At 56.8% G+C, this 19,053-nt stretch overlaps 1 protein-coding gene across 2 annotated transcripts in view; it reads left to right on the top strand.

Moving 5' to 3' along the window:
* The window catches only part of ABCC4 (ATP binding cassette subfamily C member 4), a 203,686-nt gene that overhangs the window by 47,395 nt on the left and 137,238 nt on the right, over positions 1–19,053 (top strand). The window contains exons 4-5 of one of the 2 annotated variants that reach the window (XM_055142185.1): positions 2,180–2,404; positions 17,119–17,208. In XM_055142185.1, coding sequence (XP_054998160.1) covers positions 2,180–2,404; positions 17,119–17,208 — 315 coding nt within the window. The remainder of the gene's footprint in view (positions 1–2,179; positions 2,405–17,118; positions 17,209–19,053) is intronic. The other variant, XM_055142190.1, reaches the window with a different exon arrangement.

Here is a 19,053-nt window from a genome sequence, read left to right as displayed (position 1 = left end):
CCCTAAACTCTCAGTCCTCATCCCCTTCGAGTCTCAGTGGTCCGAGGACCAGCTGACCGACCGGGGCCTCTTCCGGGCACCCTTGCCACCTCCTGGGTGCCCGGGAATCAGCTCACTCGCCCTTCTGCTTCCTAGACGTACCCTTGGTGACCTGTGGCAGGCGGGGCCACAGTGCAGGGCTCGGGAGCGCCCCTCGTGGAGGGTCCAGGAGGGAGATTGTGCCGGCAGAGCCTGTGTGATGGGTATGATGGGGGTGTTGGGGGGGGGCTGCTAGGACCCTCCCTCCCCTCAAGCCCTTGGGACGAAGAGTTTGAACCTGCTCTGGGCAGGGCGAGGCCTGGGGACAGCCGGGAGAAGCCGGATTCTGTACCAGATGGCCGGGATTCTGTCCCCTCTCTGGGCAGAAGTGTCTGGGAGGAAGTGGGGCCCCTGTGTTTGCTTCTGGGGAGGGTGTGAGCTGCTCCGGGCAGGGGGGTGATGGCCCGAGCACCTGGGGGGGGTGGGGTAGTGGCCGAGGCAGGGCTCAGTGCAGCTGCCCTGCCTCTTGCCCCAGCATCTGCTGCCTGCACAGCCGCTCGGCCCCGCCCCTCTCAGGGATGCGGGGTCTTCATTCGACCAGGCGGGTGTTAATATTTCTCTAACATTGTTGGCGGCCGCTGTGACCCGGCAGGTGGAGACCTGGTTGACGGCCTTATTTTCCAGCCAGTCTGAAACGCAGCCGCTGCGTTTTCACTGTTGGACTCTGTGCCCTGGGTGTGGGGTGCGCGCGCGCGTGTGTGTGTGTGTGTGGGGGGGGGGGACTTCCCCACCCCGTTTCCCGGGTGCCGGGAGCCTGGGCGTAGGCCAAGAGCTCCGGGCTTCCTTTTTCCCGCCTCTGGTGGAAACTGGACTGTTGGGCCCGCGTGGAGCTGGCCTCTGGCCTCTGACCTCTGGCCTCTGGCTCTCGCCTCTCGCTTGCTGCTGCTCGGGGCGCTGGAGGCTGCAGGCGGCCGGGAGAGCGGGGCTTCCTGTGGATGAGCCGCCTTTTATTTATTTATTTATTTATTTTTGGGTGTTGAGCAGGTGGGTCCCGAGCTGCCCCATATAAACAAGCGCCTGACCCTTCCAGTCCCATTTTCCACAATTTAATTTTTTTTGGGGGGGGGGGTCGGAGATGTGCGCCCCGCGGTGCTCAGAGCTTACTCCTGGCTCTGCACTCAGGGTTCACTCCTGGCCGACTCGGGGAACGCTGTGGGGATGCCAGGTCAGCCGCGTGCACGGCAAACACCCTCTCCACTCTCCCATTGCCCTGGACCCGGGCCCTCCTTTCTGAAAAACCCTCTCCCCTTGGGCCGAGACTGACCTGGTCCTCTGCCCACCACAGCCCCAAGCGTGCTTGGCCTGTCCGGTGTGGAATCCTGAAACTTGATGGTCTTTGCACTGAGCCTGGGGGTCGTCGCAGGCGATGCTGTGAGGAAGCACACCAGGGCGTCTGACGGGTTTCTGCTCCCCGAGCCGTAAACGGGGCATCTCCAGACCTTGACATCAGCAAACCCTCTCGTGCAGGAAAACTGGTCTGGCTTGAAGCTTTTGCTTCTAAACTTGCATTTATTTACGTTTTTGTTTGGGGGTCCTCTCCCGGGGGTGCTGGGGGCTTTACCCCTGGCTCTGTGCTCGAGGATCCCACCTGGACTTGCCAGTGATTGAACTTTGGTCAGATGCACAGAAGGCAGGAAGCTCCCCGCCCGGCTGTCTCTCCTGCCCCACACCTTACCTTTCCTTTCCTTCCCTTCCCTTCCCCTTCCCCTTCCCCTTCCCTTTCCCCTTCCCCTTCCCTTTCCCCTTCCCCTTCCCCTTCCCCTTCCCCTTCCCCTTCCCTTTCCCTTCTCCTTTCCTCCTCCCCTTCCCCTTTCTTTTCTTTTTATTTCTTTTCTTTTCTCTTCTCTTCTTTTCTTTTCTCTTCTTTTTTTCTTTTTTTTGCTTTGTCACACTCGGCGATGCACAGGGGTTACTCCTGGTCTGCACTCAGGAATTACTCCTGGCGGGACTTGGGGGACCCTATGGGATGATGCTGGGACTCAACCCCGGTCGGCCGTGTGCAAGGCATACGCCCTCCCCGCTGTAACTATCGCTCCAACCCACACTTACATTTCTTATGAAGTTTCTTTTTTTTTTTCTCCTCTCCCGCTTTCTCTTTCAGGAAGGCACCAAAGTGGTCCAGCCCCTATTTCTGGGGAAAATCATTAATTACTTTGAGAACTACGACCCCACGAACACGGCCGCGTTGCACGAAGCTTATGCCTATGCCACGGTGCTCACCACGTGCACGCTGCTCCTGGCCATCCTGCACCACCTGTACTTCTATAACGTCCAGTGCGCCGGCATGAGGCTGCGCGTGGCCATGTGCCACATGATCTACCGGAAGGTAAGTGGCATCAGTCGGCGTCAGGCTAGACCGGCCCTCCCCGGGCCGTCTGGAGGCGACACACGGGGAACATCCCAGAGGTTGAAGGAAGCTTCTAGAACCTTCCGGGGAAAGAGCTGGTGTCTGCGTCCCCCTTGGTCTGCGGTGGTGGTTGTAGCGGCTTCGCTCGTGTGGAATGTGAGTGCCCCTCTGGCTGGGGCCACAGACCAACCTGGCGCCCCGGCGGGTACACTCACTGAATTTGTTCTGACATCTGATGGGGAAGTAAGATTTCCAGCGTTTCCTTGCCTGTATCTTGTGATCATGTTTGTGGAGCTTTTGTTGTTGATGAAGCCCTTTATGTATCGTAGCAGTTCCCAAGCTTCCTTGGCCTGCTGCTCTCGTTACTGGGGGGAGAAAAGCCCCTGCAGCACTCAGTGGCTCCCCCTGGAAATGTTTTCTTTTAAACAAGCAGCACCCCCAAACCCCACAGTTGCCTCTGAGGTAACTGCCCCACACCCCGCTGGTTTCACCCACTGTGGGAAGTACTGATTTATATCAAGGTTGTATTTTAAAGTGACCTTTAGTGATCAGATCTATAAAAAAGTAAGTCAGGGGAGAATGTCTTTGACAAAGGGCATGGTCACATTTTTAAAACAAGGTATTACGTCTCGTACAATATTTGCTTAATGAAAGAAAACTATAAATGGGGCCACTGCCAACTCCATGCACGATGTTCCTTGGCTCTGGTTATGTTTATTGAAATACAGGAAGTGGTTGTGTTTTGGGGATAAAACTTTGACATTTACTTCTTTTTGTTTAAAAGCAAATCTTTTAGGGGCTCATAGCTTTGATACTGTTTACCTTTGTGTCTTCTGCTGTGTGTTGTTGTAGCTTTTCTAAGACCCGATGGATAGACTCACTATTTTTGTATTAAGAAATGTCATAGAATCATCCCGTTGTCTTCGGCATGGCTTTAGGAGCAAGGATTTAAACTTCTTTGTTTCCCTGTAATAAAACAGTTGCCACCAGTATCAAGAGGATGTCATTTTGCCTGTTTGCTCTCAATCAATCCAAAACATTTTTGTGAAGTTAAAATTCCAAGAGAATGAATGCATCTTGAGTGAGGCCCACACACAGGCTAATCGAGAGGTGGTAGCTATGTTACCAGCTTGAGTAATTATTTCTCAGTGTGTGCGAGTCAGAACTTTACCTGGGAATCTGAGGTATACAGTTTCTACTAAATAATTCTCGGGGATGGAGCAGTAGTATAGTACAGTGGGTAGGGCGATGGCCTTGCAAGTGAGCAAGCCCAGTTTGATCCTTGGCACCTCTTATGATCCCTTGATTTTTTTTTTTTTTTTTTTTTTTTTTGCTTTTTTGGGTCTCACCTGGCGATGCACAGGGGTTACTCCTGGCTCTGCACTCAGGAATTACCCCTGGCGGTGCTCAGGGGACCCTATGGGATGCTGGGAATCGAACCCGGGTCGGCCGCGTGCAAGGCAAACGCCCTACCCGCTGTGCTATTGCTCCAGCCCCCTCTTATGATCCCTTGAGCCCTGCCAGGAGTGACCTCTGAGCACAGAGTCAGAAGTAAATTCTGAGCAGTGCTAGGTACGCGTCCCCTACCCCCCAAGTTAAGTAACCCTCTTTTCCGAAGAGAAGCCAGATACGGTGGGCGGCCGGGCATGTCCCCTTAGCGGCTGCTTCTCTCGGGCCGACCTCTCTGTGCTCGGCAGACGGTGGGCTTGTCTGTTCCGCTCCTCCCTTGGAGCAGAGTCTTCATCATCTGGGAGATTGTGGGAATCCTGGCGGCCTGACCTCTTACTGTCCAGGCGAGGCCACTGGACGCCTGGTTTCCTCTTCCGGGAGATGGAACTGGAAACAGAGCTTTTGTGATCCTCCTCCTCTCATTCCCACCACCACCATTGTCGTCACCATCACCACCACCACCATCTTGGCCACCGCGGTGAAAACCATCACCGCCACATTGCCATCAACAGCCACGCTCCTTACCACACCACCACCATCGTCATCTGCACCGTCAGTCACCATCCCCGTTGGCATCCCTGCCATCACTGTAACAGAACCACCGTGACCACCGTTCCCTCCATCCACCATCACCACCACCACTGCTAAGCCACCACCTAAATATCACAATCACCGATCACCGTCGTCACGCTACTATCACACCAACACCACAGTCACCATCATCCTCATCATCATCTAGGTGACATCCCCGTCACCGCCACTGCTGTCACCACTGTGTCTGTCTTGGTGACTTCTACATGACATCACCGTCACCGTCACTGCTCTCACCACTGTGTCTGTCTTGGTGACTTCTACATGACATCACCGTCACCGCCATTGCTGACATCACTATCACTGCCACTGCTGTCACCACTGCGTCTGTCTTGGTGATTTCTACATGACATCACCGTCACCGCCATTGCTGACATCACTGTCACTGCCACTGCTGTCATCACTGTGTCTGGGTGACTAATACATGACATCACTGTCACTGCCATTGCTGACATCATTGTCATTGCCACTGCTGTCACCACTGAGTCTGTCTTGGTGACTTCTACATGACATCACTGTCACTGCCATTGCTGACATCACTGTCACTGCCACTGCTGTCACCACTGCGTGTCTTGGTGACTTCTACACGGCATTGCCGTCCCCGCCATTGCTGTCACCTCCGTCATCACCAGACCCTCCGTTCCGTCACCACCACTCCCATCACCATCCCCCCGCCCGTCACCGTCATCCTTTAGCTATATTTTGGTTCGTCCAAGTCACACTGCGCGGACGTCGCGTGGGTATTCCCGGAGAGCTCACGTGCCCGAGGTCAGGCGTGAGCGTGTTCCGAGCGCGGTGCCGGGGCGCCCTGAGTCGTGGTCCGCCTGTTTTTCTCTCCCCACTCACGCTGTGGGAAATCCCATCTGTCTTGGCCCTGCGCTCAGCGGCGTGTCGACATATCCCAGAGGTATTAATTTGCCGCTTGATGAGCCTGAGAGAAGGGCCGCGTTACGGAGTCTGGAGTGGCCGGGCTTACACCGGAGCCTGCAATCCCAGAAACGTGGGAAAGCCGCGCTGCCTCCCGCCCGCCCTGGGCCTGGGCCTGGGCCCCGCTGCAGGGGGGAAACCGGAGCCGGTTTCTCCCTCCTGGGCCGGCTGGGCCCGGCCTGCTGCACGCTGCTGTTTGTGTTCCGGCCGCGCCTCCTAATCCCCGGTCCTGGGAGAAAATCCAGGCAGTGGAAACGGCCTGGCTGCTAGGCTCACAGCCCTCCCTTGTCATGGCGAGTGACCTCCTGGGATGTGGCTCGACTGTGCGTTTGTTTACCTCGGCATGGCTTTGGTGAGATCATTCACGCCTTCAGGTGCTCGGGATGCCGGGGCCCACTGGTGCTCTCGGCCAGCCGGGCCTGTGGTTCTGGGGATGCCCACAGGGCCCGCGTGCTGGGGCTCAGGGGACCTGGTGCTACCAGGCAGCGAGCCCGGGGCCTGGCCCTGACGAGTCTCGTGGCCTCTGCGCCGGGCTGTCTTCCCCAGCCCCTCCGTCACTGGTTTTGCTTTTGCTTTTGGGCCATAGCAGGTATCAGGCCTTACTTACTCCTGCCTCTGTGCTCGGGGATCACTCCAGGCGGTGCTCGGGGGACCGTATCTGGTGCCCAGCAGGCACCTTAACCTGAGACTCTCTGTGGCCCCTCCGCAGACCAGAAGCCCCCTCGCTCCCGCTCCTTTGGCCAGCCCCGCCGGGGGTGGCTGTGCAGGTTAGGGCCCGGGAGGTGGGCCAGGCTGGGTTGGATGGTGGCCCCTTGAGTGGGTTGAAGACCCACTTAGCCCAGCCTCAGCTGAAGTCCCCACCTTGAGACGTTCATGTTGCTGTGTACACACTCAAATGTGTCTTTCTTTCTTTCTTTCTTTCTTTCTTTCTTTCTTTCTTTCTTTCTTTCTTTCTTTCTTTCTTTCTTTCTTTCTTTCTTTCTTTCTTTCTTTCCTTCCTTCCTTCCTTCCTTCCTTCCTTCCTTCCTTCTTTCTTTCTTTCTTTCTTTCTTTCTTTCTTTCTTTCTTCTCGGTGATGCTCAGGGGTTACTCCTGGCTCATGCACTCAGGAAATTACTCCTGGCGGTGCTCGGGGGACCCTATGGGACGCTGGGAATCGAACGTGCGTTGGCCGTGTGCAAGGCAAACGCCCTACCCGCTGTGCTGCCGCTCCAGCCCCTGGTGTTCACACTTAAACTTAATTCACACACGATGCTGCATCAGCCTGTTAGTATTGTGTGTCTTGTCACGTGGTTCAGGTGCCCGTGATACGGAGATTTTACCCTCCACCCAGAGATCATGAGCAGAGTTGGCCCCTGAATTTCCGAACGTGAGGCCCGTGGGAAGCACTGACTCGGACCCTCAGTGTGTCTCGGCCCCCTCTGGCCACCGGCCCCGCCAGGGGGCTCAGCCCCTGGAGTCATCTCTTAGCTGCTTGCAGCCGCTTTGCCGTCGAAGCTTTTACCTACCTGGCCAGAATTTCTCTGTGGTTTGTTTGAGAGTGACATCCGGCAGTGCTCAGGGCTTGCTACCCCGGGGGTCTCTCTCCTGGCGGTGCCTGGGGGATCCTGTGCCCCGCTGGGCACTGTACTACGGTCAGTCGCACGCAAAGTCAGTATTTGAACCTGCACTGTGTCTGGTGAGAATCTCCTCTTGAGCGTTGTCTGAAGGATACATGGTGGGGGAGGGTTTTGTCCTCTGGCTCCTGAGACAGTTGACTCCCCGCACCCCCCTCTCCCCCCCTCCCGTTTCCCCTCGCTCTGAGCTGTGTGTCTCTCTGAGTTTGGATCAGGGGGCCAGAGAGATTGCACAGTGGCGAGGGCATGTGCCTTGCTCGAGGCTGGCCCCGGTTCAATCTCTGACACCCCACTTGGTTCCCTGAGCCCACCAGGAGTGATCCCTGAATGCAGAGCCAGGAGTAACCTGAGCACTGCCGGGTGTGGCCCCCAAATCAAAATTAAAAAAAAAAAAGAAAAGAATTTGGATAGATCAAGGCTGGAGCGATGTACAGCAGAAAGGGCCCTTGCATTGCATGCGGCCAGCTGGGGTCTGGTCCCCAGCACCCCCTCTGGTGCCCTAAGCACCTCCAAGAGTCATCCTTGAGCACAGGACCAGGAGTAAGCCCCATGAAACCTCTGGGTGTGGGCCAGATATCAACAGCAGAACTTTTAGCCCAGATTCTTGGGTTTCAGACTTGTGGTTATGCCTGCCTGCCAGGATGTGTTGGCAGCCTCAAACCCGGTGCTCTTCCCTAGCTAGTTGGGGGCAGGTTCAGGGTCCCGAAACTTGCCCAGCTGTGGTCACACAAGGCTGCTGCCCCCAGTCTGTTCAGGCTGTCTGCCGGGTCCTTTACACAGCTGGCCTTCTGCTTTACTTGCTGCAGGGTTTTTTGTTTGTTTGTTTTTATCTTCTCAGTGAAGGTAGTTTTATGGAAAGAAATTTACTTAGAGAGGTGTGAGGGGGTAGGGGGCAGAGGGGGCAGGGCCTTCTCTGAGACTAGTTTTTGGGAGATTATATGTGCTTTTCCCAAATTGTCTTGACAATTTCCCAAATTGGAGCCCCACTGCAGACCTTCGGAGGTAATCAGCCTTTTCAGTGGGCAAAAGCTCACTTCAGAGAGTCTCGTGATGGGGGTTGTGGGGCCACGCCCAGGGGTGCTGAGTAATTCCAGGATCTGCACTCAGAAATTATGCCTGGCGGGCTTGGGGGACCAAGTGGGGTGCAGGGGATCAAACCCAGGTTGGCCCCGTCTGCTGTACTAAGGCTCTAGCTCAGGTCTGATATAGATTCTTTTCTTTTATTTGGTCGGCCAGGTGCAAGCTCACCCCCTACCTGCGTTCCTACCTCTCCCAATCCAGGTCTTGATGGCCCTTATTCTTATTCTTATCAAGGACTTTTAGCTTCTGCATGTGGCTTCTGCTTTTCTGAGGGGGGGGTCCACCCTTCTCTGGGTGGCGCCTGTTTCTCCAACTCCAAAGAGCTCTCAAAGGTTTGCATCTCAAAGGGGTGTGATTCTCCCGCTTTGGGTCAGTCCCTTCAGGGGCACCTTGTGAAGGGCAAGGCCTTTGTGTAAAATAACATTCCCCTGCTGGGATGTGGAAGTCAGAGGGGGTAGGGGGAGGATGTTTCTAAGGGGAAGAACCACCTGAAGAGCCTCCTGGAAATGGTCCAGCCTTGAGGCCTCTTTCAAGGCTGAGTTCCGAGCAGTTGGCGGCTAATTCGGATGCTAATGAATGAACAATAGCTAATCACGGGCTTCTGTTGGGATTGCACAGTGGGTGAGAATCTGGTTCCTGTAGACTCACCTGGCTTCTCACCTGCCTCCACCCCAACCCCCCCCCCCCCCCCCCCCAGCAATCAGTGCTGCCTAATTCAGGGTCTCAGTGACTGAATAATGAGAAGGGACTAATGACACTTAGCAATTCCTCTCAAGGTCAGTATCCTATCCAGAGAAATTATTCTACTTACCCAAAGCATATTTTTAATCATCTGAAGCCTTGTAGCTCTATTTTTAGAATTCAGTAGCCAGGAGGGCAGGGGTGGGGGGAAATAGGAAATCCTCACAGCCCTCCAGTCCTTATCAATAAGCAGCTGCACTTCCCCGGCCTTTGCTTCTTCTCTGAACTGAGAGACCTTACTTACAAAGGCTAAGGCACTTGGTCTTGCTCGAGGCTGACTCAGGCTCTGTTCCCGGCCTCCCATAGGGTCCCCGCGGCCCCCCCCCCCCCCAGTGATCCCTGAGTGCAGAGTCAGGAGTAAGCTCTGAGCACCGCCAGGTATGGCCTAAAGGCAGGCAACAGCAATAGTAATAGCACGGTAGCACTATCTCATCCCCTCGTTCATTGGTTTGCTCGAGTGGGCACCAGTAACGTCTCCATTGTGTGACTCGTTACTGTTTTTGGCATATCCAGTACGCCAGGCTCTGCCTTGCAGTTGGGATACTCTCGCTAACTTGCCGGGCTCTCCGGGAGGGAACAACAACAATACCAACAACAACAACAACAATAATAATAATGAAAAGACCTCCACCCCAAAGAATTCTCTTCTTCACTCAGTTATTATTTTTCTGGTGGGGCGGGGGCTGTGTTGGGCTGTGCGTGGAGGTGCCATGGGATGGACTCCCCTCTGTGCTCGGGCTTGGCTCAGTGGCACTCAGAGAGCCGCATGCGACGGGCCAGGTACAGACAGTACCATCTCTACCGTCTCTCGGGCCCCGTGACGCCTTTCCAGCCTCTTTCCCCAGCTCCGCGTGGTGTGGTCCGCACAGCAGGCCGCGTGCCCCAGACTCTGAGAGGACGCTCCAAGGAAGGGCCTTCGCAGAGTCCTGATGGACGGGGCTCCTGACCGCCCCCCAGAGTCTGGACGCGTCTCTGCCCCCCAAGGTGTGAGTTGGCCGCCTCTGTCTTCACGCAACCCTTCCCCCAGGAAAATTCTCTGCAGGTCCTTTTCGAGCTGGTCAAGTGTCTGGGCCCAAGGGTGTCCTGCTCAGAGTTCCCGGAACCCTGTCTTGCATTTCATTTCAAGGTTGTTTTTTATTTTTATTTCTTTATTCTTTTTGCTTTTTGGGTCACAGGGGTTACTCCTGGTTCTACACTCAGGAATTACCCCTGGCGGTGCTCAGGGGACCCTATGGGATGCTGGGAATCGAACCTGGGTCGGCCGCGTGCAAGGCAAACGCCCTACCTGCTGTGCTATCGCTCCAGCCCCAAGGTGGTTTTTTAAAACACATCGGCAGCCTCTCCTGCTCGGAGTTTCAGCCGGACACCGAATGGCAGCTGTCCGATGGTTGGCGCTCATCCTGGCAGCAGTGTCCGGTGTCCGGTGGTTCCCTCCCATATTTGGCCTCCGTGTCTGTGCTTTGGGTCCGTGGCGACAAGTCTCTTTCCGTGACATCAATGTGGCTTGGCCTTTCTCTCCGGATGCTGCTTTCTCCCTCCTGGGAGGGCCACTCGGAGACCTCCAGAGAGCCGGGAAAGGAGAGGCCTGCCGGGGCGTGCAATCCTGGGCCCTCTGCTCACTCTCCTTCACGGTTGGGCCCGTTTTTGCAAAACTGGTGCTTAGGAGCCTCTCCCGGTGCCCGACAGGCAAGAGCCTCGTCCCCAGAGTCATGACTGCCTTATCCCACCCAGTGCAGGGCAGCAGCGGGCCGACGTGTTAACATCAGCGAGGGCCGAACTCTGCTCTTTGCCAAGCTGCTGGTCGCTAACTTGGGTGAAGAAGCAGGATTTAGGGACCGGAGTGATAGCGCAGCGGGTAGGATGTTTGCCTGGCACGCGGCCGACCAGGGATTGATCCCCAGCATCCCATAGGGTGCCCCCCCAGCTCCTGCCAGGAGTAATTCCTGAGTGCAGAGCCAGGAGTAACCCTTGCACATCGCTGGGTGTGACCCCAAATCCCCTCTCCCCCCAAATCCCCTCTCCCCCCAAAAAAGAAAAAGACAAAGAAGCAGGATTTATTGTTGGGGGGTGGGATGGGGAGTGGAACTCGGGGACTAGAGGGCCCCCCCCCATGCTCTCTGGGCTTCCCTCTGTCCAGAGGCCCAGGGTTCAGGGTGCATGTGAGCCCACAGCCCTCTGGGGTGAGCTGCGTTTGCAGCCGTTGTGTCCCCAGAGACGACCTCAGTGTCCCCGGCCCGGCCTCACTTCCCGGCGCCGTGGGTCTCCTGGCCCCAGGGAGCGTGACCTGGGCGGGCTGCCAGGCCCCCGTCACCTCCTGCTTCTGCAGTTTGGAGCGGATGGCCACGGTGACGTGGCCGGGGGACTTCCAGAGGCACCCCCCGGCGTCCAGTTGAGAGCTCCCAGTTTGAGCTTGGGGCCAGCATGGGAGCGGAGAGGACCGTCCACGCCGAGGACTGTCTCCACGGTCCCTTGGAACCTCCCGTCGCGGCCCGAGGAGGCTGCTCGCCGTGGCCTGGCTGGCCCCACTGGCCGCCCCGGGCACCTGTTCGGGGCCTGTGACCGGCCGTCCTGGTTCAGGCCACCGGCCCTCACTGGGAAAGCCGAGACCGGGTTCTCGTGGGAATCACCCTTTCCCCAGCCCCCCAGAGTGTCTCTGCGGAAGGAACCTTCCCCGCTCCCCGGTTCTGGGCGGGCTGTGAACGTGTGAGCACACTCAGGTTGGCCCAGTTTTGCGTTTCACTCCCGGAGGGTGAACTGATGACAGAGGAACCATTTCTCTTTCTCTGAGTGGCGGCTCCCACTGGCTGTGTGTCTTCAAGGACAAACTGAAACATCTTGGCCTCGATCTGGAAACCCCAGTTGTGTTTCCGTGGCCTGCACAGGCCCCTTTGCTGGCCTTCACAGCCCCCAGTCCTCGGTCTTTTAATGGCCCTGAGATTTGAGTATCACTGGGAATTTGATATTCTGATTGTGTGCTGATTTTCAGGAATCTGAGGCATGGCTTCCTTCCTTCCTTCCTTCCTTCCTTCCTTCCTTCCTTCCTTCCTTCCTTCCTTCCTTCCTTCCTTCCTTCCTTCCTTCCTTCCTTCCTTCCTTCCTTCCCTTCTCTTCCTCCCCTTCCTTCCCTTCTTTCCTTTCTTTATTTCCTTTTTGGGTTACACCCAGCAATGCTCAGGGGTTGCTCCTGACTCGCCATGCAGGAATCACTCCTGGCGGTGCTTGGGGGGACCATATGGGATGCCAACGATTTCACTCTGGTTGGCCATATGCAAGGCAAACGCCCTACCCACTGTGCTGTCACTCCGGCCCGTGGACGCTTTCTTAGTATTGACAGATGTGTGCACACCATGGTGAAGCTCATTTTGTATCCGTTCCCTTGATCGGTAACTTGACAAATGGAAAACATTAGGAAAAGGAAATGTGTGCTTGTCTAGGACTTTCATTTAGATAAATTCCCCTCATATTGTGGCTGGAAGCCAAGCCTTGGATGACATCCTGAATTTCTCAGGAGGCTGTGGGGATGTCTGTTTCAAAGGTTTCAATGGGCAAGATTTCTTCCTGAAGTCAGAGTTAACCCTTTACATTCTCGCCAGGGAGGTGAGGTAACTTCACACCCTGGAAGGCTGCATGCTCTGTGTCTTTGATCTTTGCCTTCATTCACATCCTTTTCTGGGTAGAAAAACAAAAGACATTGCTCTGTTGTTTTAGTTTACATGTCTATGAGATAGTGTGAATTTTGTATTTTCTGTCAGCCACTGGGCTTTTGGGGGGGTGTATTTCCAACACACATCACTAGTTTTTCCTCCTTCTAACTTCTAATTCTCCTTTCTAAATCTTACAAACAGGGTGATAGTATGTTTAGCTGCCGTTGACCCCAGCTACGGCCTATACCCTGCAAATACTGATCCCTGAGTATGTTTGGCCTTTTGGGGGGTTGTTTGTTTTTTTGGGGGCCACACCAGGTGGCCGTGCTCACGGCCTCTCCCCCTGCGCCCCTGACTCAGTACTCAGGAGCTGCTTCTGTTACTTCTATGGGACTATATGCGGTGCCAGGGATCCACCCTGGGCCTCTTCTGTGCAAACCGTGTGCTCTGCCCATCAGGCTCACCAGCCCCTGTGTAGACCGTTCGACAAACAGTTCCACCAGGAGAACCGGAGCAGTCTCTGCAGGGGTTGGAGAGAGCCGTGGCAGAGCGGGTAGGACATTTGACTTACACGCCGCTGGCTTGGGTTCAATCCCCAGCACCCTTCATGGTCCCCCGGGCACAGCTGGAGTGATTCCTGAGTGCAGAGCCAGGGGAAGCCCTGAGCATCACTGGGTGCTCGGGAAAGGTGTTGTCCCTGATGCTCAGGGGAGGGAGGAGAGAAGGGGCTGCACACGAGCCGGGGGCATCTGGGGGCCGCGAGCAGAGCCTGCATGGGAGGCTCCTGCAGGGGTGAGCAGCCGCCTCTCCTGATGTCTCCATGGGGTGTCTGAGCTTTAGGAGCCCTGGCCACTGGCCCTTCTGAACGTCAGTTACTTAAAGCCATGCGTTTAGGAGTCTTACTGAGGTCAGTGGGTCCCAGGGGGGCGCATGTGAAGCGGGGATGTGAAAGACGGTCCCTTTGTCCAGATCCGCCTCTGCCATCCGGGACCCAGGGTGACCGGGTTCTTGTCTCGCCTCACCGGAAGGGACTTCAGGTGTAGCTGAACAGTTACAGTGTTTATTGTAGGTTTTGCAAGGAAGGAGGGCGAGAAAGTGGGAGAGAGTGGAGAGGAACGTGCTCCAGAGAGAACCCGGGCTTCCCCAGGAGCAGAGAGAGAGAGGGAGGGAGGGAGGGAGGGAGGGAGGGAGACAGACAGACAGAGAGAGAGAGAGAGAGAGAGACAGAGAGACAGAGAGAGACCCTCCCCCACAAACCCCAGCATTAGACAGGAGAGCATGAAAGTCCACATCTCAAGAGTGGAGATGCGGGCGACATATGTGCCCAAGCACGCACGCGTGTGCTCAGCCACAGGGGCGCAAGCAGCACATGGGCTCCTGCAGCATAGGCTGAGCATCCTTTGCTCAAGGTGACCTTCCTAGGGTTTCTCAACCTGCCCTACGTGGGGCTTCTACTAGGTCAAAGTCTATTGCTGAGGAGGTGGGCGGGGGGGGGGGGGGGTCCAGCCACTTCTGGGAGCTTTGCAGAAACCAGGTGAGGGTCTTATCAGGCCTTTGTTCCCGTTTTCTGCAAGGTTGGCCTTGGCAGCTTCAGAGCTGTTACTTCCCAGGAAACGTACTGCCCCCTCCTGGGGAGGGCCCTTCCCTATCTGCCTGCCTGACATTGTTATCTCCCAGGCCCCTCTTGGCCACAGGCTGTGTGGAAAGAACACTGTTCCTTTCCCAATATTTGGAGGTTTTACTGTTGGGGCCCAGGGGGCGATGGGGCCCTTCATGCGGTGCCCAGGACCCTAGGAGCCCCCCGCCCCGCCCGCCCCAGCCCCAAGCTCTTGTTCTGGCCTGGACTTGGCCCACTGCTCTGCTCAGGCCTGGCAGCGCTGGGACCAGCAGGGTATCCCGGCAAAAGTGTGTGTGTGTGTGTGTGTGTGTGTGTGTGTGTGTGTGTGTGTGTGTGTGTGTGTGGTGGGGCATTCATGCAGACCAGCAGGGTATCCTGGCAAAACTCTGTGTGTATCGGGGGCCGTTTTCATGCAGACCAACGGGTATCCCAGCAAAGCTCTGTGTGTATGTGTGTGTGTGGCCAGGGCGGGGGCAGCAGGGGTATCCCGGCAAAACTCTGTGTGTGTGTGTATGTGTGTGTGTGTGTGTGTGTGTGTGTGTGTGTGTGTGTGTGTCGGGGGCCGTTCATGCAGACCAGCAGGGGTATCCCGGCAAAACTCTGTGTGTGTGTGTGTGTGTGTGTGTGTGTCTGTGTGTGTGAAGTGGGGGGGTGGTTCATGCAGAGCCCTGTGCACTCAGGCCCCGAGCTGCTGTCTCTCTGGCCCTCGGGGACCACACCTGGCAGTGCTTGGGGCTCACTCCTGGCTCAGTACTCTCAGCAGTGCTCCAAAGACCCTGTGGGGTGCCGGGGATTCGAACTGGGCTCAGCACAGGCAAGGCAAGTGCCTCAGGCCTAGCCCCATAGGGAGAGTTTCTGTTGGGTTTTATTTTTGGGCCACCCCCAGTGGCGCTTAGGAATCACTCCTGGTGAGCTCAGTGGGGGGGCCACATGTGATCACATCTGGGTCTGCCCTGTGCAAGGCAGAAGCCCACCCATTGTACTATTCTTTCTGCCTTGTGGGGGTTTTCTTTACTTGCTTTCTTTTCTTTTCTTTTCTTTTTTTAAGTTTTATTGGATCACCGTGAGCTGCAGTGACAAACGTGCATGATTCCGTTTCAGTCACACAGTGCTCAAGCACCGTCCCTCCACCACTGCACATTTCCACCACCGATATTCCCGGTGTCCCACCCGCAACCCCCACCCCACCCCACCCCCTGCCTCTCTGGCAGGCACAGTCCTTCTTGCTCTCTAATTTTGGGGCATTATGGTTTGCAGTACAGGTACTGAGAGGCCTCATCGTGGTTGGTCCTTGTCTACTCTCAGCACACACCTCCCGTCCCGGGCGATCCCTCCAACCATCATTCACTTAGTGGCTCCTTCTCCCTCCCAACTGCCTGCCCCACAGCATGGGGGGCCCAGCTTCCAAACCGTGGCCCCCGAACCGTGGCCCTTGTCTCTACTGTCCTTGGGTGTCAGTCTCATATTATGCTACTTTATACTCCAGAAGGGAGTGCGGTCATCCTTTGTCTGTCTCTCTCTCTCTGACTCATTTCACTTAGCAGGAGACTCTCCGTGTCCGTCAGGTGGAGTTTCTAAAGGCTGTCTTCCAGTAAGCAGAGAACGCTTTCTGTAATTAAAAAAAAACAACCAGGCTGGAGCGATAGCACAATGGGTAAGGCATTTGCCTTGCACGCGGCCAACCCGGGTTCGAATCCCAGCATCACATATGGACCCCTGAGCACCGCCAGGAGTAATTCCTGAGTGCAAAGCCAGGAGTAACCCCTGAGCATCGCCGGTTTTGACCCAAAAAGGGGGGGAAAAAACCCTACAAAAAACAAAAACGGGCCTCATTTATTGGATTCCATTCTTTGGTGTCGGGGCTGTATTCAGCACTGCTTGCCTGGCGGGGAAGGTCGTGGGGCTCCCCCCGTGCCCCCACCCCGGTCCCGGGGATCCTTGCAGGTGCCGGTTGGAGTTTCCGCGTCTCGCGAGTGCCAGGCACGCGCCGAGCCATTTCTCAGGCACGGAGGCAGCGGTGTTATTTTTAGCAGCTTATTGGGCTTTGTTTCCCGGCCCTGCCATATGGTCCAGATGGGCAGACTTCCGGTGTGTGCTCTGGGGAGCGATGTTGAAATCTCCCCGCCCCCACCCCGACTCTGAACTTTCTGGGCGTTTTCCCTCAAGTTCTATGTCAGCCGCCTGTGGTCCCTTTAAACTCTGGGTTTAGATCCACATCCGGCTCCGAGGGGCGGGTCCACCGCTGTGGATCACCAGGAAACACTTCACACACACACACACACACACACACACACACACACACACCCGCCCTGTATCACAAGGAAATGCCCCTCTTCACACACACACACACATACACACACACACACACATCCTGCGGGTCCACCGCTGTGGATCACCAGGAAATACTACACACACACACACACACACACACACACACACACACACACACACGCGTGTTTTCCTGGTCTGAGTGTCTCCCGGGGCAGTACCGAGGCCCACCCCAGGCTCTGACAGGAGCTGACGCCTCCTGCCTCTGCGGCAGAAGGTCTCGCCCTTCCGTTCCCTTTCACCCTGGCCTGCTTTCCAAGTGCCTTCCGGTGCTCGGCCTTGGGGTCTGATTGTCAGCCCGACAGAACATCCCCCGGCTTTGTTCCCGCGTGAGAATCTTCAGCCGTCCCTGCTGTGCCCCGCCCTCCGCGTCTTATTAATGTCCACTGATTGTGCACATGATAATGTTTACTCATGGTGTATGTTTGGGGGCGTGGGGTGTTTGAGCTCACCCGGCAGTGCTCAGAGCCTGCTCCTGGCTCTGTGCTCATGACTGACCCCTGGCCGAGCTCAGGGGACCCTAGGCCGTGCCGGGAACAGAACTGGGCTTGTAAGAAAGTGCTTTGTCTTCCCCATCTCTCTGGCCCCGTGCCTACTGTTTGTTTGCTTGTTGCTCTGGAGGCCTGGGGCCCCTCGGCGACATCTGTGCGATGCCTGTGCCCTCCCCCTTACGGCGGCCGACCCTCCCTCTCGTTGCAGGCCCTCCGCCTCAGCAGCGCGGCCATGAGCAAGACCACCACGGGGCAGATCGTCAACCTGCTGTCCAACGACGTGAACAAGTTTGACCAGGTACCCGCCGCCCCCTCCCCTCGGGGACTCCCCGCTGCCTTAGCTGCCCTGCTCGGGTCCGAGGATTGGGGTATGCCGGGCCAGGGTCTGGCTGGGCCAGGAATCTGGGCTCCTGGTCGCCGCCTCATTGCCACCTCAGACATCGTGTCCCGAGCTGGCCTGTGGCTCCGTTTTCGTTTCCCGGTGTGGCCTGCAGCTTTGGTTGTCTGTCTGTCCGTCCCGGGGCTGGTGCACGGGCACGAGACGGTGCCCTAGACTGGCCCTGGGAGAGTAAGTCTGAGGTAGGGGGTGCTGTGGGGATCAAGGAAAGAGACAGAAGTAAGGGGCTGGAGCGATAGCACAGCGGGGAGGGCGTTTGCCTTGCATGCGGCCCGCCCGGGTTCAAATCCCAGCATCCCATATGGTCCCCTGAGCACCGCCAGGGGTAATTCCTGAGTGCAGAGCCAGGAGTAACCCCTGTGCATCGCTGGGTGTGACACAAATACGAGAGAGAGAGAGAGAGAGAGAGAGAGAGAGAGAGAGAGAGAGAGAGAGAGAGAGAGAGAGAGAGAGAGATATTAGAGGGAAAAAACTGTGTCTGTTGCCCTGCGCAGGGGGCCTGTCTCCAGGGGAGATGGTTCCAGGTCAGAGAGGCCGCTTATGAGACCCGACGGGGGCAGCGTTCTGGGTCCCAGAGTCCCCTAAGCTGCCCGTCCTGTCCACTTCCCTTTACCTTAGCCCGAGTCCCCGGCAACTGCCGTCCCCAGTGGCTCAGCCGCTGTCCTCACATACTTGCACAAGCCGGTGATGGTTGCAGGCGCAGAAAGGGGGAGACCCACTGGCGTGTCACACGCGGGGGCCGGGGGCCGGCAGCTGCCTTCCTGTGAGCTTCTGGCTGCCATCGTGCTCCTCCGCCACAGGCTGGCTCTCCTGGGGGGGGGGGGCGGTCTTGCCCATCTCCCTCTCCCCGAGTTGGGGCCTGGCTGTCCAGGGAGCCGGTGTGTGCTGGACAGCATCCAGTCCACTCGGACCCGAGAAGCACAAACCAACCCCCCCGGCAGTCAGTGATGGGCCCGTCGGCCACAGGCTGGGCCCCGACTTGGGGTCAGGGATGACTGTTTGGTGAAGGTCAGAGGGCTCAGAGGGCCGGGTGGGTGCCAGGGAGGCGGGGCTCAGTGTCCGGCCACAGCGTGGGGGAGCCACGAGAGCTTCCGTCCGGCCCTGCTGGTCGTTTTCTCCTGGAGTGACCAGAGCCGCAGGGACTAGGGTTTACTCGATGTTTGTTTTCTGAGTCACCGTGAATTCCAAGGTGATGGAGAGATTGATGATTGACTTTCCGGTGTCCGTGTCCCAACACCCACCCCTGTCCCAGTGCCCCCCCCCCCCCACCAGTGTCCCCAGTTTCCCTCCCACCCCCCCGGCTGCCTCTGTGGCAGGCACTTTCCCCTCCCCCATGGTCCTAATGTCCCTTCTCTAATTTATTTCCCCCAGGCCCTGCCCCGGCGCCCAGCGTCCCCCTGAGCCCCGCTCTCCTGCTCTTCCTTTCGATTCTATTTCTGTTTCATTTCCGCTCTTCAGTTCAGTATTGTTTGATACTCCCCACGAGGTTTCTTGATAGCCCACGTAGGAGAGGGTGTTCTGAGTCTGTGCCTCTCCCTCTGACTGGTCCCACGGATGCTCTCCAGATCCATCCACACGGCAGCAAAATTGTCTGGCTCTTATCTTTTTTAGGGCTGCATAGTATTCCACGGTATCTGTGGGCCCTAGTCTTTCCAGTTCGCCTGTTCGTGGGCCTTTGAGTGGTTTCCAGACGTTGGCTCTCCTAGCAGTGGGGTTTGAAGAGCATAAACCCATCATGACGCTTTG

Source organism: Sorex araneus, chromosome 1 (assembly GCF_027595985.1).
Source record: "Sorex araneus isolate mSorAra2 chromosome 1, mSorAra2.pri, whole genome shotgun sequence".
In the NCBI taxonomy this organism is placed as follows: Eukaryota; Metazoa; Chordata; class Mammalia; order Eulipotyphla; family Soricidae; genus Sorex; species Sorex araneus.
Note: the sequence above shows the minus strand (reverse complement) of the source record. Positions and strands in the feature narration are given on the sequence as shown.